Source organism: Coturnix japonica, chromosome 18, assembly GCF_001577835.2.
Source record: "Coturnix japonica isolate 7356 chromosome 18, Coturnix japonica 2.1, whole genome shotgun sequence".
NCBI classification, from domain to species: Eukaryota; Metazoa; Chordata; class Aves; order Galliformes; family Phasianidae; genus Coturnix; species Coturnix japonica.
In genome coordinates, this window is record NC_029533.1 from 417,688 (window position 1) to 443,444 (window position 25,757).

Here is a 25,757-nt window from a genome sequence, read left to right on the forward strand (position 1 = left end):
CCAGCAGGTTGAGGGAGGTGATTCTTCCACTCTGCTCCATTCTAGCAAGACCCCACCTGCAGTACTGCATTTAGCTCTGGGCACTGCAACGTAAGAACACAGAGCTGTTGGAGTGAGTTCAGAGGGGGGCTTCAAAAGTGATCAGAGCACTGAAGCACCTCTCCTATGAAGAAAGACTGAGAGAGCTGTGGTTGTTTAGTGCAGAGGAGAGAAGACACCAGGGAGATCATATAGTGTCCTTCCTCTGTTTAAAGGAGTCCAACAAGAAACATGGGGGGGGACCTTTTTCAGTGAGTGCAGTGACGGGACAAGGAAGTTTAAACTAGATAGACTGAACATTAGGAAGAAATTCTTTACTTTGAAGGTGTTAAGACACTAAAACACGTTTCTGGGAGAAAACGCAGATGGCCCATTTCTGGAAGAGCTCAAGACCAGTCTGGGCAGGTCTTTGGACAACCTGATCTAGTGGAAGATGTCTGTGCCCATAGAAGAAGAAGAAGAAGGCTTTTTTTTCCTTTTTTCCTTCTTTTTTTTTTTTTTTTTTTTTTTTTTTTTTTTTTGTCCTTCTGTTATCGCTATTTTTCCCCCATGCAATATGGGAGCATTGCACATACTTTTTCAAAAATCTCATCAAACTGCATTGGCCAGATCATTCTTTACTGATGTCCCCATTGACTCTCTTGAAGTCAACTCTATTGTGAAACATTATTTTCAATTTAAATTACTCTTTACTGTCTCACACAAAAATCACACTGATTGAGCTGCTTCTCCACATTTAGGAAAAAGTTGAAAGTCTAACATTACAGGTGAAGTATTTTATTCCCTTTGGTACTAAGCATGATTTGAAGAGCCATTAAACAACCGTCAACATTGATTTTTAGAAAAATGATTCCTTATTCTGTAAAATTTGCTGCAGCAAATACATTATTTTTGTCCACAACCTGAAGTATCCAGCCTTAAATTGATAAGGTTCCTCAGATTTTTTCTCAATTAGTAGATGTTATTTTTTCTACAAACTTCCTCCCTTTTGGAGTGAAAAACAGCATAAATAATTTGTTTAGCTTTTTTGAAACCCTTGTTTTCCTTTAGTGATCATAAAATATGTGTGATTAACATCTATATTTATTGATGCTTGAGACCATTCAGATAGTCTTTTATAAACTTCATTCAAATTGAAACAGATTAGTCCCAGTGATACTGGTTAATGGGGTTGCTCTCCAGTGTTAGTTTATGTCACTTTTAATGTGACTGAAGTTGTTGTGGCAAACATTATTACACTCAGAGATGCAAAGGCACATTTGCCATATAATAATCTACATTTAAAAAGCTTACATAGAACACCGATGAACAAAGCAACACACTGAATTTAAACTGAATTTTGAGCTTCTTCAGATTATCTGATATACAACTTAAATAAAAATGTTCCCTATCAGATTTACAGTTTGTATGTGTTTGTTGTCTGCCACACTCTCAGTATGAGCTGAGCATGCCAGATGGATCAGTGCCTCCTGCAGACATCTGATGAACCAACTGACAGAGAATGCCCAGCCTCTGTTTCCAGCAGCATTTCTGCTGCCCTCTGTGTAAAATGAGATCTCCCAGGAATGTCAGTACAACCCGAAAAGAAATGTCGGTGCTCTAATTTTCTAGAGCAATGCTTCTCTCTTCCCTACACTTCTGCTAAGATGCTGCTGAGCACTGGACCATGACAATGGTAAGAACATATTTTCTGTATAGAAACTAATAGTAATTAGGTCAGTCTAAGTTAAAGTGAGGGAAACTTTTTATGTTCCTTGAAGACTATTAGCATGCCATACTGTGACTGCTACAACACGCTGTCTGGATAGTAAATGGGCTTTATAAATCTATTCTGCTATTCCAGACAGAGAATATCTTGCTCAAGCAGGAGAAAAAAAAAAAAAAAAAAAGCTGGAAACATGAACTGACCTCTGGAAGAAAGCTGCTAATGAGAGTTTGTGTTTGTGGTAAGAACAGCTGTTTTTTCTCTCTTCAAAATCTCACTATTCTTAGTGTTTGATATATCTGTGATCTAGATTCAATCTAAAGAAACCAAAATAGTTACTTCTGGGATGCAACATTGGAAAGTGCATTTTTGTAAAAGTTATGCTATCTTTTTTCAGTGCAGATATTGAGCAGCTTCCTGATAAGCTACAGTGACAGATAACGTGGGGAGGCAATTACCTGAGTAGTGGAAGGGAAGGTAAAAAAAATCATCTCCTGGAATAACAGGATAAGTAGTTATTGAAATTGCATCAGAGTTAGCTTGTTATTTAAATTCCTTCTGCCAACACAGCAAATTTGAAAGGATGGCATATGAGGAATATTTTAAATAAGATGAGACTGACATAAAGAATGTTTTTTCTACCACTCACTGTCCAGTTACACATAAACTGACTCAGTTTATACACCAGAAGGAAGGCATTTTTCCAGCCAGTCCAGGTTCTATTCAAAGGTCCTTCACATGGGCCACTGTAATCCCTAGTGTTGGTATAGATTGGGTAGGGATTTGATTGACAGAAGCCTTGCAGAGAAGGACTGGGGGATATTGGACATGAACTGGCCAAGTTTGTTTCTTTCCCAGAAGGTAAATTGTGTTCTGGGCTGCATAAACAGATGTGTTGCTGGAAGATCAAGGGAGGTGATTCTCTTCCTCTCTTTCACCCTCATGAGATTCCACCTGGAGTAATGCATTCAGTTCTGGGGCCCTCAGCAAAAGAAGCATCTTAGCTTATTAGAGCAAGTCCAGAAAATTGTCATAAAAATGACCCAAGGCCTGAAGCATCTGACAAACAAAATGAGACTGATAAAGCTGTGGTTGTTTAGCATGGTGAAGACAAAAGTCTGGGAAGACAAGACAGCAACCTTCAGTACTTAAAGGAGGTTTACAGGAAAGATGGTAAAATACTTTTTACCAAGGCTTGTAGTGATAGGTCATGGGGTAATTGTTTCAAATCGAAAGAGACAATATTTAGATTATTAAGAAAGAAAAAAACCTAGCAAGAGAACCAAATGATCTTGAAACATTATTCTTTAATTCTACAGTAGGATCTTTAAGATGTTTACATGGAAATATTTTTGTTTCATTTTCAAGCCTGAATCTTTTGACGGCATGAATGGAAATTATACAGGTGCTGTATCTCTTTTGATACAGCTTTCTGTAAGAAAGAAAACATCTCAAAACAGGAATTTATATTATGCCTTCCTCAGAGCACTGTGATTATGCTATGTTATAATGTAGTTACCATGCAGGACTAATTTTTGCCAGTGCTGTGGCCAGACAGGAGATACAAGGAGAAGGACCACGGCCTTACTGCTCTGTACTGGGTAGATGTTTGCATGAAGTTAACATTCACCCTATATATATAAAAAAGTTATCTGCTTATAATGTACTATCCACCTTGTGTATGGTCCTTCTATCTGTCCTTACTGTGTCAGCAATCCCAGCAGCATTCCACACCCTATCATCCTTCCCAGTTTCCCACCAGTACTTCTTTCCCTAATTGCAGTCCACTTATATTGTTATTAGTTCACTTATTTTGACACCATGGTTCACAAGGACTTGGAGTTTGAGGAGGCATCAGTCTGCCCATCTCTCCAGCAGTGTCGGGACCAAGGACACTCAGAAAGAGGTATCCTTCCTTCCTCCCTTCCTACCTTCCTTCCAAGCTGTAGTAGATAAGAGATCTTCACAGTACATAAGTGGCAGCAGCTTTAATGGAGTCCATTAGCTGCGTCTATTTTAAACTTTCTCTTAAGACATTACTTTATGCCTATTATGGACCAAAGTTTCTTCCAAGATCAGTTACCTTCGCATCAGCACTTATTAAATCACAAGCATTCTGACTCCAGAAATAGTATGTCAAAACAAAATGACTCCTATCCTCCAAGTATGGCAGCAAATCTCAAAGGGAAAAAACTAATTTTCCTTACTACTTCTATTAATTTTCCATAATTGGATTGAGATGTCATAATTCAGGGAACCTGTAAGTAATGTTACCTTTCACCATCTGAGCTTTTAGTAACAAATTCTTAAGACACAGAGACATGAATCTTACAGACGAGAGAGAAGTTGTAACATTTTCAGCCGCTATGAGATTCTTTCATGGACCAAGCCATATGTTTTGAATAGTTGTTATAATATCATCCAAGGGGAAGTGGGATTTTAAGCATCAAACTATGATCCTGAACCCACTGTGGTTCATTGTCAGTTGTAAGACACTGACTTGCAACTAAGCCTCACAGAGAGTGCACTCGCTGTCTGATGTTTACCATGCAGTGTGAATGGAGGAGATTAACCCAGGATGTTCTTGAATACTGTCCAGTGTGTCCTTTTCTGCACTCTGCAGCTCTGTGTTCTTTGTCATTCACATGGGAGGAATTGAACAGTGCAGAAATATTCTTTGGGCTAACATCCACAGGAGAAGTTTTTCTGATACCGTTATCAAAAAGCAAAGAGCTTGGCTAGAGTTCAAACAAATATGCATCTTAATAAAGAAATTATTCTTTTTCTGCCTTTTGGTGTGTGGGAAAAAAAGATTTTCTCTGGAAAAAAAGACTGTTGCATCTTCTTGGAACATGCATGAAGAAGGGAGAGTGGAGAGGGGCTGTTTGTTTCCCTTCTTTGGATCCCAGATATCACTGGCATTGATACAACTTTCACAGTTTCACACATAAAGATGCTGTCTCTTAAGAGCAGTCATACACAGGGTGTCATCTTCTCCTTCATTATATTTAGTTGCTGCTTAGCAAAGTACATCCATATTTGGTTACAACATGGGTCTAAGCCTCAGTGTACCTGTGAGACAGAGAACCTCCTGATCCTAAATGCTGGTACTGCAAGTATGCCGCTGGATGTGGTCAGTGCCAGAGTCTCTCACCACACTCCCTCCTCCGCAGCTCTCTGCCAGCAACTCCAATCTCCTTCTCCAGGAGCTTCACAGCTCCTTGAAGTACTCTATGGAAACAGTGGTGCAGAGCTAGCTACGACCTCAGGGGGCACATGAGAGTCCCCGTAGTGAACGCCACTGATATTAGTACCAGGGTCCAGTGCTGTCAGGATGGCTATTCCATTTTTCTGTCTCCACTTCTGCTTGCCCTTCACATCATCATCTGTCTTCTTTTTTAAACTTCCAGACCAGCAAATGTTGTCTGAGTGACTTTTTCTCCTCTGTCCATCCAGGGTTCTGTTAGTATGTAATGTGACCAGTATTATTCTCAGATCAAGTCTTATGTGATTTAAAAAAAACACTCCTATTCTTCTACATTTTTTTTAATAAATATGCATAGCTCCACATTATTTCACTTCACAAAAGTTTTTTATGATTTTATATTAACATCTCAGAACTTAAAAAAGCTCTATATTACTGCAGTGGTTTCTGCATTGTTATACTTTCTCAATATGTTATCTTGCATAGGGTTTTATAGCCTAGTGAGTTCTTTTTTTCTTGCTTCTACCAATCAGTCCCCATTTATTTTATAATAGAAACCCTCTGTTTAGTACTGGTTGGCCTATAGAATAGAGAAAGTAAGAAAATGCCATGTCATCTTCTCCAAATAAATTATTTGTTCTACTTTAAAATTGATTCTTAAAAACTTCTTCCACAAAGAAACTGGGTTATGGATCCTGCCTGATATTTTTAATTTTGCTTGCAAACAAATGGCCACTTGTTCAGAGAAGGCAGCTCAGTCCTTGCATAACTTTCTCCATGAGGACTCAGAGCCATACAGATGCATTTGGGACTCCAGATGGTTCTTATCTGTGTATTCATTTACCTGTTTATTTATTTATAAGTGATATCGTGACTCTAAATCCAGCTTGCCAAGGTGAGTTAGGACCAGCACAGACCACAGAAAGCCTCAGTGTACTGCATTCATTTGGAGACAGGTCCCCAGAGGAGAATCATTTTTACTCCGCTAGAATATATCATGTACTCCTTCTGCCTCTATCCCGACCCTATACATTATTGTTAGTATGGAAACTGAGTTACTGTAATATGACATGACAGAGTACAGGAACTATGGGAACGAGACTAAGAAAATTATATGGACATACAACCATAAAACTGAAAAAAGATTCATTTGAAAATGTTCCAAAATGTTCCAAATTTACATACCTAAAGAACTGAAATATTACAAACTAAAAACCACACTGCTTCAGCTGCATATGCAGAGGAATCAAGGGTCTTTATTATCTAGACTTTGAGGTTATTAAGGGATAGCAACAGAGGGTTCACATTTTGTGCACTCTCAGGCCACTTTGCTGTCATTTGACATCCTCACTCTTCCTCTTCTATCTTCTTACTGTGAAACTCCCGGCTCTTTGCTCGGAGCTTGTTAACCTGTGACTCTGCAATGTCAGCCCGCTCCTCGGCTTCCTCCAGCTCATGCTGGATCTTGCGGAACTTGGTGAGGTTGACATTGGACAGCTCCTCCTGTACAGGGAGAGGGGTTATATGGTGAGAACCAGGGTAGGGTTTTCAGTCCTCCTGCAGCCAGGTTTAGCAGGGTTCCTTGGGCGAGAATACAGACCCCCTGTCTCCTGCCTACTACTGCCTAAACATAAGACTAACACAGACTTCCTCATCCTCCCTTATTCAAAACTCCACGACAACAAACTACACTAGATCTTTGTTGCAACTGAGCAGCTATTTTGGGCTATTTTTGGACTTGATGATCTCCGGAGGTCCCTGCCAACCCCTACGAATCTGTGATTCTGTGACTTCTTGTACTCAACACCACTAATTTGGTGCTCAGGTATAAGAGTGGTTTGTTTGGATAACAAGGATCCTGAAACTTCCATGAAGAATGGTATTTTCCAGATTTCTTATATTCATCACATCAGGACCTGTGCAACACCAATGGAAAGCAATACTGGCTTATTTTCCCATAAATACTTACAGCCTCCTCAGCTTGTCTCTTGTAGGATTTCACCTTCGTCTGCAGTTTGTCCACCAGATCCTGGAGTCTAAGAATGTTCTTGCGATCTTCCTCAGACTAAAGCAGTTAGTAAGCAGGAAAGACAGAGAATTATTTTGAGATGTTTTCCCCACACCACAAAACATTTATTCATGGACTTCATGGAAAAATACAATGGCTTCCTGTAGAATGGTATGTAAACACAAAGATGCCATCAGCCTTACCTGGTAGGTCAGCTCCTTCACCCTCCGCTCATACTTGCGCACACCCTTCACAGCTTCAGCGCTGCGCTTCTGCTCAGAATCAACCTCCCCTTCCAGCTCCCGCACCTGCAATGAGAAACCCATCTTTGAAGCTTCCCTGCTCTTTCTGACCTGGGATTACACACACTTGCACAAATACCAGTGCTACGCACCCTGGCCTCCAGCTTCTGGATTTGCTTCTTGCCTCCCTTCAGGGCCAGCTGCTCTGCCTCATCCAGACGGTGCTGCAGGTCCTTCACCGTCTGGTCCAGGTTCTTCTTCATCCTCTCCAGGTGGGCACTGGTGTCCTGCTCCTTCTTCAGTTCTTCTGCCATCATGGCTGCCTGGAGGAGGAAGAATCACAGGCATTTTGTGACTGGAGATATTTTGAGGGAGAATGCATCCACCATCAGCAGTAAAACAGTTCCTTAACTCACATCAGTGATGGCCTTCTTGGCCTTCTCTTCAGCATTGCGGGCCTCCTGGATGGTATCCTCCATCTCACTCTGAATCTGGGCAATGTCTGTTTCCAGTTTTTTCTTGGTGTTGATCAAGCTAGTGTTCTATATAAAATCAAAAGTGTTTTCTGCATTTTGTTCCCAAAAAAAGAACACTTAATTTGAGAGCTGTGTAGCTTAAATTAAAAATTATGAATCTGTTATTACCATCTACCTTCAAATAGCTTATTTTGTCAGACCATATACCAAAAGACAATAGAATGAATCACTCCAGAATGCAATTCTATTCACTTAGCTATAATACAGTTCTTTGTATAAGTACAAAAATTGTGATGTAGAGTAAGGTTCTTTCTACAAGGGATGGATGATTTAAGAACATTCACAGAAGAAAAATCTGGAAATAAAAACAAAAGATGGCTCAAAGATATACTGAAATTGGCTGTTTTAAATGGGAAAGTGATAATGGCGATCACGGCACCTCGTGACCTTGAGAAAAATGAGAAGTAACATTCCAGCGGTAACTTTCTTTTTTCCTATAGAATGTCTGCTCAACTCAGAAGAAGAGATTGGAACAACAAATGTATCTCCATTGATATTATTTACATATCTATGTTTATTTTTTATATTCTCAGCCAACAGTCTAACCTGAGTGTGGAGGAGCTGAACTCTCTCACTTGCGTCCATTAGTTCCTGCTCAGCCACTTTCCTTGACCTCTCTGTCTGCTCCAGAGCTGCCCGCAGCTCCTCAATCTCAGCTTGCAGCAGGTTTGCTCTGCGCTCCACCATGGCCACTTGCTCCTTCAGGTCCTCCTGTGTCCTGAGAGCATCGTCCAAGTGTATCTGAGTATCCTGTAAAAGAGGACAGAGATATTGTAACATGGCAGAAAATCGTTGGACAATAGTAGTGACTGCTATTCTATAATAGTTTAGATATGTAATTATTTTATCTATATAATGCCATGCAAGACAGATAGCTACAGGCGCATAACATACCTTGAGCACTCCTTGTGTGTTTCTCAGGTTCTTTTGTGCCTCTGCAGCCATGCGGTTGGCATGGTTGAGCTGGATCTCCATTTCATTCAGATCTCCCTCCATCTTCTTCTTCAGTCTCAGGGCTTCATTCCTGCTCCTGATCTCAGCATCCAAGGTGCTCTGCATGGACTCCACAATTCTGAGGTGGTTTCTCTTCAGCTGGTCAATTTCCTCATCTTTCTCTGCTATCTTCCTGTCAATTTCAGATTTGACCTGGTTGAGTTCCAGTTGAAGGCGCAGGATCTTCCCCTCTTCATGTTCCAAGGAGGCCTAGGAAAAAAAAATCAAATCAAACCAAACCAAAACAATACAAAATTAAATAAAATTTATATATTATAAAATTATATATAAATAAAACATCACTGAATACATGAAAAAAACATTTAATGCATTAAATGGCATAGAGACTAAAGAAACCAAAATGCCATAGAGTCTATTGTATAGCATCATCACAGCACAAAAGAAAAAAAGGATTGCCATATAATGGAAGACTGTAATTATGTTTAACACCCTACACTTCCCATGCCTGGAAGTTATCCTTACATGCATATAGTTTCACAAATGATAGTAAGGTTTCTAATCTATGTTAAATAAACAACTGTACATAGGAAATTATAGCTAAACAGTTAAAGAAAAAAGAATGTACCTCAGCTTCTTCCAGAGCAGCCTGGATTTCAGACTTCTCCTGCTCAATCTGCTTCTTGACTTTCTCCAGCTCATGAATCGCCTTTCCTCCCTCTGCAATCTGCTCCGTGAGGTCAGAAATCTCCTCTGAAGAGAAAAAGGAATAATCACATGGTCAGATATAGAGCATACAGGGAAAGGCCCTGTGACACCAGCATAAACAGGTCTCCTCCCATCACTGCAGGCACAGATCCAGGTGGAGAGATGGGCAGGAAAGCTTCTGAGAAAGCCCTGCCAGCAACAAACGCTGAGCAACTTACGCTGCAAGTTCTTGTTCTCACGCTTCAGTGTTTCCAGGTGGTCCAGAGACTCCTCATAGGCATTCTTCATCTTAAACAGCTCTGTGCTGAGGGACCGAGACTCCTTCTGGGAGGCCTCCAGCTCAGCCTGCGTTTCCTCGTACTTCTGCTTCCACTCTGCCAGGATCTGAGGAGCAGCAGAGCGTGAGTATGGATGTAGCAACCACCTTCTGCTCAGGAATCACAGAGCTGGAGCCCAGACTACCTTGTCAAAGTTCTTCTGCTTCTTGTCCAGAGCTGCGCAGGCAGCATTTGCTCTCTCCACATCAATCATCAGGTCCTCCACCTCATTCTGCAGCCTCTGCTTTGTCTTTTCCAGGGAAGCGCATTTGGCGTTCACAGCTTCAACATGTTCCTCGGCATCCTGCAGGCGCTGGGCCAGCTTCTTCCTGTGAGATGAGCACAGCTAATGATTTGTGAGTAAAGAAGAGGCTATGCTTTATGGTTGATAGAATTTTCACAAAAACTTCATTTACCTCTTCATGTACTATGTACACTAATCACAAATACTGAATGGAATCTCTAAACCTGCTGTTATCTTCCCAATTCTGTTTCACTTTCTTGAAAAATACATTTGCCCTCTGCATCTACCCTTCTTAGAGTGTCTTTACTGTTCTCTCTATCAGAGGAATATTTTGCTTTATGTTTCTCAAATATTTGTTTTACAGCAAAAAACGTACCTCAGCCCATCAGTCCATTCTAAAGCACAGCTTAAGTTTCTTGATTGTATCTTGTTTGTCTCTTCCTGTTTATCATGTTAGTCTTCCCTTTTTTTGCCCTCCCCTACTTCCTCAGTCCCCGCTTTCTCGACATACTTGGCCTCCTCCAGCTCCTCTGTGCGCTGAATAGCATCTGTCTCGTATTTGGTTCTCCACTGGGCCACTTCGCTGTTGGCCTTGGACAGGGCACGCTGCAGCTCTCCCTTGGCTTCCTGCTCCTCCTCATATTGCTCCCGGAGCAAGTCACAGTCATGGCGAGCAGACTGCAAGGCGTGGGCCAGGGCATTCTTGGCCTGAGGGAGTAAACATCAGTTGGATAAAGAATACAAATATCCTGAAGAATCTCTCACAGTGAATTAATTTAACACTTCAGATGTGACCACTGGAAATGTACATGTGTTACACTGAATGACAGATGGAAGACTAGTGGACAAAATGCATTAATTATACTCCCTGAAGTAGTCCCTTTCCCTACTAAACAATGTGAAGTTAAAGATATTTTTAGTGGTGAGTTATAAGAAATAATATCACCTTGATTTCTTCCTCTAAATGCCTCTTGAGTTCCTCAATCTGTTGGGTGAATGCCTGCTTGCCTCGAGACAGCTGAGAGATCAGAGCATCTTTCTCCTCCACCTGGCGTGAATATTCACCTGGGAAAGCATACAGAAAGGAGATTTGGTCACTTGGGACCAAAACTGAAAATTTTAAGGATGCTCACTCATTCCACAAGACAGATTAGCCACTCTCACCTGATTCTGTCTGCAGACGAGCTCTTTGAGTGTTAAGATCGTTGATCATGCGTTGATGCTCCTCCTCCTTTGATTTAATCTCACTCAGTTGGTCTTCTAAAGTACGACACATCTTTTCCAGGTTTGCCTGAGGAGTTCAGGAAGAATGAAAGAAAATTCATATCTGAAGTAAACTGTGTAACCGCTGGATTTGCATCAGAAAAATGTGGCCAGAAATACAGGCTATATAATGCTCATTAGTTTGGAGTTTAAAAATATAGTATTACACAGAGCTATTTATCGTAACCAGGTCATATATAAAAAGGTATCGTACAACATTATTTATTTTCAAGATTTTTTAATATATATTCTGTACCTTAGCTTTGGAGACAGACTCCATGTTGCTGGCCAAGTCATCAATCTCCATCTTCAGCTCACTCTTCTCCTTCTCCAGCTTCTGCTTGACTCGCTGCAGGTTGTCGATCTGCTCCCCAAGCTCCGCTGTGCTGTCCGCATGCTTCTTCCGCAGGGCGGCAGCCGTGGCTTCGTGCTGCAGCGTGGCCTCTTCAAGGTCACGACGCATCTTCTGAAATTCTGCCTCACGCTTCTTGTTCATATCGATCTGAGCTGCTGTAGCCCCTCCTGCTTCCTCCAGGCGCTCACTGATCTCCTCCAGCTCCCTGGAGAGGTCAGCCCGGTGCTTCTCTGCTTTTGCCCGAGAAGTTCGCTCTGCCTCAATTTCTTCCTCCAGTTCCTCAATGCGGGCCTGGGGAACATCAGAGATCATTCACACCCAAGTCCTTCTCCTTCAGATGTTTTCTGAAGGGAAAAGGGAAGGACCAGAGACTTGCCTGCAGCTCCTTGATCTTCTTCTGTAACTGCATGCCCAGGGCTTGCTCATCCTCAATTTTGCTCTGGATTTGACTGATTTCAAAGTCTTTCCTTTGAAACAAGATAAATGGTGTTAGTGTCTGAAGAAACTCCCAAGTGCACCTGCACTGCACTCAGGTGTCACGTAAACACACTTACTTCTTCAGTTTCTCATCCAGCTGCTGTTTATCATTTTCCAAATCCATTATGGTGTCCTGGGACATTTTCAGGTCTCCTTCAAGTTTCCTCTTAGCTCTCTCAAGGTCCATGCGCAGCTTCTTCTCTTGCTCCAGGGACCCTTCCAGCTAAACAGAATGAGATCATAAGGGCTCTGACAGTCATGTTTATCTCCACAACTGTCCTGTAATGGCTGTGTGCATTTTGCTTACATCATCCACTTGCTGCTCCAGCTTGGTTTTAGCTTTGGTCAGCGTATTGACTTTGTCCTCTTCAGCCTGCAGGTCATCCAGTGTTTGCTGATGGGCCTCTTGGAGGGCTTTCTTCTCTTTTGTCAGCTTGGCAATCGTCTCATCTAGGGCTGCCATCTCCTCTGTGAGGTTTTTCACCTTTGATAAGAGGGGATAAAGTATAATTAAGGCAAACAGTTACAAGATCCCCATAGCAGCACAGAGTTCTTTTCTGGAACGAGTAACATGTTCTGCCTCATACCTTGTTTTCAGTGGCATGCTTTTCCTTCTCGACTTTGGCCAATGTTAACTCCAGGTCATCTATGTCTTTCTTCAGCTCTGAACATTCATCTTCCAGTTTCCTCTTTTTGGCTGTGAGTTCAGCATTAATTTCCTCTTCATCTTCAGCCCGTTCTGTCACCTCCTTAATTTTGGCTTCCAGCTGGATTTTGGTTTTGATGAGCTGGTCACATCGTTCCTCAGCATCAGCCAAAGCATCAGCTTCCTGGGGGAAAAACAGTTTATTTTGAAGATGTCTGGATTTAACAGAAAAAGAAAGGCTATTTAATTCTCAAGGAATAGATCAGGAAGGCTTATATTATTATATTATTAGCAGATATTGAGCAGTTACAATTTAAATTAGAAAATCTGAATAAGGTTTCAACTTTTTCAGACCTTTTGCATCACCAGATACAGTGTTTAGTTCTTGTATGTTAGAAGGTTATTGGATTCATTTTATGTTAATTGTTCAAATGTGCCACTAATTTATGTCTTATCATAATTTTCCATTTTTCATTTTTTCAAAGTCACCTGGATCTACTGAGAAATGTAAATACTTCCTCTTGGTTCATCCATCACTGAGAAAATAATTTCAAATTTATGTTATTTATTCTAGTACACACTAAGAGGCTTTCTTTCTGTATCCTGAAAATGTGTTTGGAATTAACATCACTAAATGAGTGCTTACATGAAAGCCAGATATGTGACTCTAGTTAAGAGACTGATACACAGCTGTTACACTTAGCGGACACTACCTACCACTGATAGTTTTCTGAATCAGACACTTCAGCACAAAGGTATTGTTTAAAAATGATCTGGAGGCCAAATGGCATTGGACACAAACCAGACGTATCATGGCATTTCCACATACATAATCTGAGATCAGTAGCTCAGCACACATGCCATAAGAAATCTCATCAGGCTATTAACAATAACATTAACAAGCTATAACTCAGCTGAGGTGCAGTAGTTGTCAATGGAATGATTGTCCCACTCCACTAAGTAAATAGAAGTGACAATAACATTTTCTGCAATGAACTTGCATGAAGATGCTACATGTAGAATATAAGAGTGAAATTTGAATTTTATGGAACACCAGTTTTTAATAGTAACACTGAGTGTGTAAAGGAAGTGGCCCAAATTTTACCTTCGAATACATGCTATTTGGCTTAAAATATTTACTAAAGCAGTTTAGAGTGTAGTTTGCACTCCTAAAGAAGGCTCAGAACTTATTCAGTGATTTTCCTTAATTAATAAAAAAATAAGATAATGATGCTCACAGCCTGCACTTGGAGCTGCAGATCATTTTTCTCCTGCACCAGCTTCACCATTTTCTCCTCCAGCTCCTTCCTCTTTGCCTCAGACTTTGCAAGCTCTTCCTTGGTCTTCTCAAACTCTTCTTTCATATTGGCCATCTCCTTCTCAGACTCTGCACTCTTCAGCAGAGGTTTGATTTTGAAGAACAGCTTCATCCAGGGCCAGTGCTTGACATTCATGAAGGCACGAACATTGTACTGAATGCAGAAGATGGACTCCCTAAAGCACAGTTAAAATGTACATTTGATTATTTCATGTGATGTGATCATCCACACTTTCCCTGAAGTATGGTGCCTTTAAGCGAGGATGGGGAACACCTACCTCCTCTCCACCATTCTCTGGTACTCCACTCTCATCAGGAAACCCCTGCACCTGGCTTGTGTGCGAGTGATGAGCTGTGCCAGCTTCTCATCCCTCATCTCCTCCAGGAGTCCCAACAGCCCAGCTTTGAAAAACACCTGAAGACAGGGAACAATGCAGCACATCACTGTCAGGTGGAACAAAACACAGACGTAGGCACTGAGTTGAGGAGACCTGGTACCTTGGTGTGACCAAATTTGTACTGGGTGTGGTCCACATCGATTGACCCAAGAAGCTTCTCAGAAGCTTTCTTGCTATCAATGAACTGTCCCTCAGGGATGGCACTGGCATTAAGCACCTTGTACCTGTGAAAAGCAAAAGAGGAAGTTAAGGCCATTCTTCCCAAATCCTGACATTACTTACAGTCATGCTTAAAGGTAGAGTACTCTTACCTCTGCTTGAAGTCTGCATAGAGGACTCTGCTGGGGAATCCTTTCCTGCAAATCCTGATCCCCTCCAGCACACCATTACAGCGCAGCTGGTGCAGCACCAGTTCATGTTCCATGGCACCTGACAATTAATTTTACAAATGAATACCACTCTTTCCACCATCAAGGGAAATGACTTCATGGTCTCTGCTGGACCATCTTACCAGGTGTTTTTGTTTCATTTGGGATGATGCAGCGCACAAAATGAGGGTGAGTACTCCGTAAGTTGGTCATCAGTTTGTTTAGGTTCTCCTGTGGGAACATGTGTAGAAGGTTAGATTAAAATTTTTTACTTCTACACACTCTGTATCTAGGTGAAAAATAACATAATGAATCTTTGGAGATTGTAGCTTTCAGATCCAAAATTTAAATTTAATGAAATCTCCTACATAAGTATATATTCTTATTAATGGAAAGTTTAAATCTTTTTACCATAATCTCGAGGAAACAAAAAAATGACAATCCATAATTATGGTTTTTGGTAATCATTGGTAAAACAGAAAATTTCATAGACAACATAAGTGAAATTTTGAAACAAATTCAGGGAGTCAGCCAAAGAGTACTCAAAACATATCATAAATGTGAGCAGCAAATAAGGAAGAAAAGGCAGTGAAATAACATATGCCCATTTTATACTTATGCATTTTTCATCATAAAGCAAAGGTTATGAGAAAAATGGAAGTTCATACAGCTCAGATCCATAATTGTTTTCATGTCATTATAGTGATAATAAAATTCATACTTTACCCGGAAAAGAGCTGAGACAGTCTGGAAAGAAGAACCCTTCTTCTTGCCACCTTTCTTGCCACCACCACCACCACCACTAGCCTCTTCAAAAACAAATGTATTTTATAAGTCATTTTTGTAGGGTAAATCTTTACATTTTATGAAGGTGAGAACTTCAGAGTATTAGAAATCTGACCTGCTTCTGCTCCACCATAGTTGGCAAACAGTAAGGCCAGTGTCTTCACAGATGACTTCTGGTACAACCCAATGACAGTTTCATTCAGGGGGTCCTTGTTCTTCTCAAGCCAACCAGTAATGTTGTAGTCTACTGTGCCAGCGTAGTGCACCAGGGAGAAGTGGGCCTCAGCCTTGCCTTTGGCAGGCTTGGGCTTCTGGAAGTTGCTGGATTTGCCCAGATGCTGGTCATAGAGCTTGTTTTTGAAAGACGTGTCAGTTGCCTTGGGGAACATGCACTCCTCTTCCAGGATGGAGAAGATGCCCATTGGCTGGAAATATTAAAATACATAAAATAGAATATTATGTAGAATATAATATGATCACCATTTGGTCTTCAATTGAAAGCAGAAAAAGAGGAAGATGAAGAAGAAACTTACATCCTTGACATGATGTAAATTTCATTCTAAAAAGGGAGTTTACATGACCTGTGGTTCACCTTCTTTACTCTAACTTTGCCATGATAATTTAGGAATTTTTTTAATGCAAAAAGGTTTAAAAAACCATGAAATCAAGGATTACTTTTTAAAATGTCTTTTACAAATGTTTCCATTTTTTTTAGTTCATTTTTGTGCTTTTATCCGACTACCCAAATTGTACAGCGCTACAATAAATATCTTTCATTCTGTTGCACTAAAAGGAGAGGCACAGACTTTACTGTACTATGAATCATCAAGAAAAACAATGTATTTTTCACAAATAAATTAATTCCAGATCCTTAAGAAAATGCATTTATTTTACTTTAGGAGCTGTTTTATGTTTTTTGAAATAGTATTCTTTATTAAAGTAATCAGAGACATCTTGTATGCAGAGAAGGTGAGTAAAGGATTACTTCCGTAGTTATTCATGAACATTGTAATGAAAAATAAGCAATTGTAGATGTTAGGAGATCCATCACTAACTAAAAATGAGTGCATTAAACTAAACAAGGAAGAAAGGAGGGCTTTTTTAATAGTTAACCTCCAACTATTAGCTTCTGAAAATGCAGGACATTTTGAATTAAAAATTTACCTTCTCAATGAGGTCGATGCAGGCCTGCAGGTCCATGCCAAAGTCAATGAACTCCCACTCTATTCCCTCCTTCTTGTACTCCTCCTGTTCCAGCACGAACATGTGGTGGTTGAAGAACTGTTGCAGTTTCTCATTGGTGAAGTTGATGCACAGCTGCTCCAAGCTGTTGAACTTCCGTATGACAAAAACAAAACAAAATATAACAAAACAAAACAAGCAACATGTCAGTTATTAAGATGAAATACTACTGTGTGATTTCTTCATAGTTCTTAATCTTTATACACCTCTCTTGTTAAAACATAATTAACAAATAATTAAAACATTTACAGCACTGCATCACAGCAAGACCAATAAGCAATTCCCCAAAGAAATACCAGTTTAATGAGAGCAAGACTCTTGATGAATCTCCTAAAATTAATAAAGTACTTCTACATTTCTTTATTCAGACAAAAAAAAAAAAGACTGTATTTTTTCAGTTTTAATTACCCAATCTCTCTGATCAGCCATTAATCCAGTAATTTGTTTGCCTTTTGAACAAATCACACATCTTCAACCTGTTACATATTTGCCACCAGATTTCCAAATCTTAAGATCTGGATGCCTGAGCTCTTTAAATGTATTTATATTTACATACATATATGTATGCATGGGTTTGTTGTTTGTTTGCTTTCTTTGTATTTTTTATCATTACTCTAAGGTAAGTATTAAAATATTACTGCAGATAGAATTATAACTGCTACTTCATGCAAACAACATAACTGTTATTTCAGAGGGTACTGAGGCACTAGAACAGGTTGTTCAGAGAAGCTGCGGATGTCCCATTTCTGGAGGTGCTCAAGGCCAGGTTGGATGGGGCCCTGGGAAGCCTGATCTGGTGAGGGCAATGAGCTCATGGCAGGGGCAGTTGCAAAATGATGAAGATATTTAGAATATTGTTGCTTGGAGATCTCTGACATTATAATCTAACTCTCTAAAAGCAGACCTCAAACATGTACACCTTACATCAAATATCTCAAAGCCAGCAATGTCCAGGACACCAATGAAGTACTGCCTGGGCTGCTTAGTATCCAACTGTTGGTTGATGCGAACAACCATCCACAAGAACATCTTCTCATAGACAGCTTTTGCCAGAGCACCAACTGAGTTGTTCACCTAAAACAAAGAAGAGTACAGCAGAAGAAAAATCAATATATAAAGCAAAATGTGCCTGTCTTACAAGCCAGAAGTTCCCGTGCATCAGATGTTTCTTACCTGCTGCACAGTTTGACCCTTGGTCACATACTCATTCCCAACCTTGACACGGGGATAGCAGAGGGCCTTGAGCAGGTCTGCTGAGTTCAGACCCATTAGATAAGCAGCCTTGTCAGCAACTAAATAGCAGGAGAAGGAGACAGACAGAAAAAATTAAGATTAGCAAGATATGCAGCATACTGAGTAATAAACCCTTTCTGAAGCTACTGCTGTATCAAATGTTCTTGTGATCAGTTTCTGCTTGCTGTATCTCACAGGATGTATGGCAGTCACTGAATGAAAATTCATCCTTGTTTTGAACATCATTCAGAGTAGAATGCTTACAGTGGTATTTGTGTTTTTTCAAATCTTCCCCAAATCATCTGGAAACAAATTCTTTACTAAAAATTCACACTAGAAACTGAAGTTTTCCCTTCAATCCAGAGCCAATCTATAAGCCTGAAACAAAACCAACAAGGTGTTATGAGGATTACTGCCTGATAATAATCCAAAGCATATACTCAGGCACTTGGTCTCCCTGCATATTTCTTCAGCAGCAAAAATAACCTTCAAAAGAAATGCATTCCTAAATCACTGGCAAAAATTGGTTGCCCCTTTTTTGAGCCTGGTTATTACAGCTTTAGTGAAATAGCAGGTGCATTCATTCAGCCAGGATCAAAACCTCAAAATCTAGTCCTGATGCTGACCATCTCAAAACATTTTTTGGAAGAAGTATTCAGGGCTTAATTTATTTAAGTCATGTCTACATTATATGATATTCAAGTCATTAAGTGATCAGCTGAGAAACAAGATCTAAGTCACTTCTTCCCTAGCCCATTGTATGTACCTATGCTTCACTTAGACTGCTGTTCAAAGAATTCCATTATGGAAGGATAGCTTCAAGTTTGAATGACAAAAAGAGAAAAAATTAGAGTACCCTTTATTCCTGAGGGGAAAAAAAAAAAAATAATAAAAAAAAATCCCTATTATGTGCTTTATAAATGGTGAATTTAGTACACCTACTTTATCAGGGAAAAAAAGGCAACTAGAATTGTGTTTTCTGAAAACAATTTCTTGTTAGTCGTTATCCAATGTGAGCACATCAGACTGTGCTATCTAAAACTATGAAAGCCCAGGATTTAATTTAGGGATATACAGACAATTAATACGTCAAAGATCAGGTAGTCCTTGAAAAAAGTGATAGCAGTTTTATACTAGCTCCATTGGGTACCAGCTCCACCTAGATACTTATTTTTACACATTTCCAATCTTCTATCTTTCAAATTACTGTTACTATTGAACCTATTCCCAACAATAGGTCAACAACAGAGTTCGCTAGTACCTTCTGTGCCATCTGGCTCTGCTTGTTCTTCTCTTTGTTTCTGCTTGAACTTCAGGTTTCCATAGTGCATGACAGCTCCTGTCAGCTTGTAAATAGCCACTTTTTCATCAGCAGTAAAGCCCAGGATGTCAATGGCACTCTACAACAGAAAATATAAAATTAAAAAATTGTCTGGGAGAGATTACAATAGACACAGCATTTTTAAATGTTACTTACATCTGTAGCCATCAGCTCCTCTTGATCATTAATGCTGGGAACAGTGATCTCACCTTGACTCACAAAGTGATAATCATATGGATTTGTGGTAATTAGAAGCATGTCTGAAAGTAAGAAGGAACATGCAGGTTTAGTTCAGTCAAGTATGTAACAGCATGAGCTGATGCTCAGCAATCTTCTCCAAGTTAGTCATCATCCCTACCAATTAGCTCTGGCTTCTTGTTGGACATAATTTGATAAAATATGTGGTAGCTTCTTTCTGCCTTCAGCTGAAAAGTGACTCTAGATTTCTCCAACAGATCTGAAGAGAAAACAGAAAGATTATAAACATGAAGAAATAGCAGAAGAGAAAGCAGGTAGAAGGTATGAAGAGGGAAGGGTAAAAAGGATAGATGGATACTGATGAGTGAACATATGGATAGTTTAGGAAAGTGTCTTACATGTTTCAATATCTGCAGAAGCTAGTTTTCCAGTGGCACCAAAGTGAATTCTGATGAATTTCCCCTTTGAATGGATAAAAACTGTATTAAAATTTATGTAATAAAAAATGCATCTGAAATGGTAAATTTTGCTCTTTTTTGGGTGCAAGATTTCTTATTAAAATATTTTATTATGAGTTTGGACACTAAGATGAAGTATTTTAAATTTTTGTCCACAGAAATAACCAATAGAGACACAGCTGTCTATCTAATGTATGCTGAACATACGTATGGAAAGTAATGAGCAGATTTCATTAGCCCAGTAATGCCTTATTCCAAACACTTCTAATTCTGTCTTGCTCACTGGAAACAGCCATCTGAATTATATGAGAATATCCATTTAACTAGTACAGCTGTGTAAATATGTTTTGGTATCAAATAAGTGATTTAAGTTGTGATTAAATCAATTTGATATGAAGCAAAGATATATTCAGGTAGAAGCTTCTTTCCTTCCTTGCTTCCTTCCCTCCTTCCTCCTTCTTTCACTCCCTCTTCTTTTTCTGTTTGTGTGTCTTGTAGTAACTGAACGACAGTAACTGAACTGAATATGAGGAAAGGTTAAAGAATATTGTATAAAAACAGTGCAGGAAAATGAGCATGTGATCTGTTAATTTAATATGTACTTTGATGCAATAGAGATAATTTTTTCCATAAAAGCACTGATTTCAAAATTTCATTAACTAACATCAGGGTGTTACAATCATACTGAGAAAATTCAGTTTTACACTTATAAAACCCATGGCTGAACAACAGGAAAGGATGACTGCCATAAATTCCTTCTTATTATAACTCAGAAAAAATTTGCTTAAACAAAACTTACAAAGCGTGAGGAGTTGTCATTCCTCACAGTCTTGGCATTTCCAAAGGCCTCCAGCAATGGGTTGGCGCTGATTATTTGATCCTCAAGCGTTCCCTATGGGATGATAATTGTTACTGGCTATACTTTCTAAAAATGAGTAACAGAAGAAAGCATTGATTCAAGCCAGTATCTCTCTCATAATGTACCTGCATTTTGCCAGGCTGCTCCTCCTTCTTCTTCTCTCCACTGGCTGCAATTGTTGCAAAGTACTGGATGACACGTTTCGTGTTCACAGTCTTCCCTGCTCCAGATTCTCCACTGTCAAAGCAAACAGAGAAGCAGAGAGTGTAAGGTCAGGGAGAAGGTCCCCTGGCACAGGGCAGCCCTGCAGGGACCCGATCAGGGAGTGTACTTACGTGATCAGGATCGACTGATTCTCACGGTCTGTGAAAGAGACAGTAATACAGGACATAAAACTCAATGAATAAGAAGGAATGGAACACAGGTAAGTTTAAGTGAATTAAAATTTGAGATTGCTAAGGTCAAGCATTACATCTAAAGTACAAAGACAAACCAATGAGAAATTCATATCCAGATTGGTTTCAACTCCTTTAAATTTAAAAAAAAAAAAAAAAAAAAAAAAAAAAAAAGTGGGGGCAGAAAAGGAAGAATTCTTCCTCTGAATCCAACCTTGTCTTTCATTTCAAATAGGAAAAAGAATGCTGTGAAGAAAGAAAAACTTAGAACTGTATGAACCAAAACAATGAAATCTTTGAAAAATTCATACTACTGCTATAGAATTTCAAAGAACCACAGAATAAGGTAAGAAGGGTTGTCATCATCCACCTTGCCAAAGCAGGGCCTCCCAGAACAGGTCATCCAAGGTGGTATTTAGCTTTTGAATATCTCCAATGATCCATACTCTACAGCCTCAGCTCTCTGGCATATCTATTCCAGTCCTCAATCACTTGTATAGTCAAGTGTTTCCTAATGATGAGAGAATACCCACATGTGTTTCAGTTTGTGTCCCTTGCCTCTTGTCTTCTTCCTGTGCACCAATGATAAGATCCTGGCTCTGTTCTCTTTGCATTCTCCCTTCAAGTTTTTGTATCCACTAAAAAGATCTCCCCTAGGCCTTCTCTTCTTCAGGCTGAAAATCTCAGCTTTCAGCCTTTCCACATATGTGATATGCTCCAGTCCCTTCATCAGCTTAGTGGCTTTTCACTGCACTCATTCGAACACTTCCACATCTCCCTCATACTGGGGAGCCCAAAACTGCTCACAGTTCTCCATGTGTGGCACATCAGTTCTGACTAAAGAGGAAAGATTGCCTCCTTAAATCTGCTGACAATGGTTTGCCTAATGGAGTCCATTTTATCCCTAACCTTCCTTCTCTGTGGAAAGGGCACATTGCTGTCACATATTCAGGAGAATTCTCCTTTGTAAGAATTTTGTGAAGCAATCACTCTAAGATAGATGGATTCACTCACCAGTCAGCATGAACTGATAAGCGTTGTCAGAGATGGAGAAGATGTGTGGAGGAGCCTCCTGGCGCTTTTTGCCTCGGTAGGCCAACACCACCTCCGGGTTGTACACCGGCAGCCACTTGTAGGGGTTGACAGTGACACAGAAGAGGCCCGAGTAGGTCTGCGAGGAAGGGACACAGCATATTGGATTCCACTCAGCCTGGCACAGCAGTCCTCCCCAGCTACACTACCCAAGGAAAAGCTGCTGGTACTTACGTAGATCATCCAGGCTGCATAACGCTCTTTGAGGTTGTACAGCACAGCGGGTTCATGGAGGTGGGTCATCATGGCCATGTCCTCAATTTTATCATACTTGGGAGGGTTCATGGAGAAGATCTGATCTTCCTTCACAGTCAGAGTCTGCCAAAGAGAAGACAGATCCCTGCATGACAGCTCAGAGACCACTGTGGGAATCAAATGGTGCCCCTCAGCTTTTCACTCACTTCTCCACCTTCGGTCTTGACAGTGACCTTCCCCGTTTCTTTGCTCTGGATTGTCCCTTTCACAAAGGATTCTTTGGGATGCACCACAAAGACAGATGACTTGGCATCAAAAGGCTTGTTCTGGGCCTCGATTCTTTCCTTCTCTGACTTTCGAAGATAAGGAGCAGCCTCCCCAAAGGCGGCCATCTCAGCATCTGGAGAAGCCATGGCTGCTCTTCACTGAAGGCACCTCAGCAGAAAACTCTAATGGGGAGAAATAATATAACAGTATTTATGTTTTTTCTGTAAGACTGGGAAAACTTCCATGTCTTTCTGAAATCCTAATCTGTAGGTTTATTCAAAAAACATAGGCTTATAAGTGATGTAGTCTAGATCTTCAGACTTCTACATGAACAATATTTCACAATTGCAGTTTTGGATCATTAAGAACGGTGTGTCTGTCAGATGAGAGTGAAGTTGCTGAGCAAGTTTCAATAAGAAATCATTACTAGTAGAAATACATGTGGAACATCCTGATAGAAGGATGAAAAGTGGAGGATCATTTCTGCAAAACTGTAGTATAGGAAAAGGACAGGTTATGCGTCTTCTAATACTCGAATTGCTTGGGTGAAACAAAATTCAAGCACTGAATTTGGAACATCCATGCCTACATGGAACTCTCAAATAAATGCTTACTGAAAAAAAGTCCAGGATCAGGTGAGTTCTCAAAACTTTAATAAAATAAGAGTGATTTTTCAGATGCTTTGTTTTGATGCTAAGTTTTGCCAGATGCACTTGAAAAATCTCTACAGACATTAGTAATTGATTCCCTCTGTTCAATAGCTAACATTCTTTTTTTATTTTAATAAATGATTTTTTAAAAAATTAAATGCATATCTAAGAGGGCTTTGACATTTTACAAAGATGGTGAGAAGGTCTGTATTCTCAGATGATTTATTGATGACATTTTGAGGAAGAATATACAATTTTGCACTTCTTCCTCCTTTGTTCATCTTGGTCCAGTTCTACTGCTGCAATGATGTGAAGGCAGCATGCTTCACTCTCTGTTTGGTCAGTTAAGCAGAAATGAAGAGTATTCCAGAGGGAATTTTCTGGTCTGCTACCAGAGGCAGGAAGATACAAACAAAACCATTTGAAAACCTTACCAGCCATGAGCACCCCACCGCCTGCCTACTGTAATCACACCAGCTTGGAATGCAGGGTGAAAAAGGTAATTGTTCATCCATACAGAAATCCCACCCAAAAGCATGAATAATTCAGGTTCTTACCTCTCGTGACACCAGATGGGTGGCTTGCAGCCTGGCAGCTGGTCAATGCTGCAGAACAGAAATGCAGAAATCCTACTTGCAGCTGCACAGAATTCCAGAGTGAAAATGTGCAGGTGTCTTGAAAGCAGATTTAAAACTTGAGCTGAGGAATTGAGCTTCCTCTTGGAAATGAGCAATGGAGGCAGAGGAATGCTGTAACACAGAAAGACTCCTGCACGGCTGCAGACCCCATCCACTTACCTTGAGGCTTTCCGTGGCGACAGGGCAGTCTTGCTGCAGGGACATTTTATACGATCTCATCTGCAGATGCTACAGATGCCTACTCTTTCTTCGGTCAAAAAATTTTTGGCAAGCCTTCTTTGGCAAAGCATTGTCTGGCAAACTGAACTAAGGGCATAATTGTCATTTGACATGACTAGATATAATTAGAAAATTTTGATGTCTTACCGACTATATGAATACATCTCCTATAAATAATTTGACAAGGGTGTTAAGGAGGGAATCTGGACTAGTCAAGGCACTTAGAGAACTTGGATGCAGGACTTATGGATTCTATTGCTGGCTTTCCCACCGACTCACTGTATGACCCAGGGTGGATCGCTTGGTATGTGTGTGCTGCAGCTACCCCAGCTGTACAATGGAGATGACAACATTTATCTTCTCTACATCATTGTAGCGTGAAATTTATAAGAAATACCTTAGGTCAATGCATTAAACAAGCCGCTAAAAAGAAAATAAGTACTGCCAGAAACATTTGGTGGTTGTTTTGGTAAAAAAAAACCCTAAAGTAAATGAGTAATGTGCATCTTTCAAGATGATAGTGCTAGTGCCAGAGCGCCATGGACATGATGAAGTGACTGGTGAGTCAAAGAGTTGGTCACACTAGTAGAAAGCTGGGGTCCAATTGAACTAGTGTCTTGAGAAGAGACGTGAGGTTCCCTCTGACACAGGAAGAACTGCATGCATACATTCATGTGCAGATGTGTCAATCATTGTACTTAAAACTGAAAAGGAGTGAGAGATTCTTCAAGAAATACTCTTATAAGCCTGAGAATGAGATTTTAGGATAGTTCATAAGCTGTTTTGTGATATGTAGGTCAGTGCAGCTGAAATCCACACTCTGATATATCCTCAGTATGATGGCTGAGGCCTCTCCCAGGATGGGAGAGCTGCAGGTTTCCTCCCCCCAGGTGGAGGAGGGAGCTTCAATCTCCCACTTCCTGGGAAGCTGCAGCATCTGCACTGTCCAGGCAGCATCCCTTGGCAGCTGCAGGTGTAGCACTAAGTAGCTGCAGTTGCTTTCCTATGGGGCCCTGTTCTCAGCAGTAGGTAGCAAGCCTGTCTTATGCCCTGCTGTCAGGATGCGCCTGTGTCTCCAGGGACTAGATGGGGAGCAGCTGAGTGTCCTAAGTCAGATGCCTGACTTTGGGAACTGCAAGTCTTTAATTTCCAGTTGCCAGTGATAAAGCCAGACTCTCAGTACAGCTCTTCAGGGTGGGCCCAGATATGTAATAGGCAGGAGCGTGGCACAAGGCCAAACAGTTCTAAGTGCAAAGTCAGTCAAAGGAAGGCCTAGTTTGAAAAGGAAGTGGCTACCAAGTCTAGATCATTCCAAGTGTTGACAATTGGTGCTTTTAGGATGATAAGCTTTGATGTAGTATCAACTCTGTTCATAAGCGCCAGCTTAGGAACTAGAAGACTGTCCTAGAATTGGTCCCAGTCCC

The 25,757-nt window shown here is 40.4% G+C and overlaps 1 protein-coding gene and 1 long non-coding RNA gene across 5 annotated transcripts in view; one reads left to right on the forward strand and one right to left on the reverse strand.

The window, feature by feature from the left end:
• Window positions 1-737: 737 nt before the first annotated feature.
• The window catches only part of LOC107322054, a 41,408-nt gene continuing 16,388 nt past the window's right edge, over window positions 738-25,757 (forward strand). The window contains exons 1-3 of one of the 4 annotated variants that reach the window (XR_001558792.2): window positions 738-1,714; window positions 1,883-1,985; window positions 21,508-21,618. This is a non-coding gene — a long non-coding RNA (uncharacterized LOC107322054). Of the gene's footprint in view, window positions 1,715-1,882; window positions 1,986-9,986; window positions 10,068-21,507; window positions 21,619-25,757 lie in introns of those variants that run through there. The other 3 variants (XR_001558791.2, XR_001558794.2, XR_001558795.2) reach the window with 3 other exon arrangements.
• Window positions 6,186-24,100, reverse strand: LOC107322045 (myosin heavy chain, skeletal muscle, adult-like). Its single transcript, XM_015879641.2, has 39 exons — window positions 24,034-24,100; window positions 22,766-23,008; window positions 22,539-22,682; window positions 22,287-22,443; window positions 21,213-21,240; window positions 21,003-21,114; window positions 20,818-20,910; window positions 19,959-20,022; window positions 19,721-19,819; window positions 19,519-19,622; window positions 19,303-19,441; window positions 17,982-18,100; window positions 17,733-17,882; window positions 16,731-16,901; window positions 15,682-15,991; window positions 15,507-15,589; window positions 14,924-15,011; window positions 14,724-14,841; window positions 14,513-14,636; window positions 14,293-14,429; window positions 13,935-14,190; window positions 12,638-12,880; window positions 12,358-12,534; window positions 12,128-12,273; window positions 11,950-12,040; window positions 11,475-11,864; window positions 11,120-11,246; window positions 10,902-11,020; window positions 10,467-10,663; window positions 9,857-10,040; window positions 9,613-9,778; window positions 9,315-9,439; window positions 8,630-8,938; window positions 8,282-8,485; window positions 7,616-7,741; window positions 7,352-7,522; window positions 7,161-7,265; window positions 6,919-7,014; window positions 6,186-6,452 (listed from the first exon to the last, which is right to left on the reverse strand). The coding sequence occupies exons 2-39, from the start codon at window positions 22,970-22,972 to the stop codon at window positions 6,297-6,299; spliced, it is 5,835 nt and encodes a 1,944-aa protein (XP_015735127.1). The 5' UTR covers window positions 22,973-23,008; window positions 24,034-24,100; the 3' UTR covers window positions 6,186-6,296.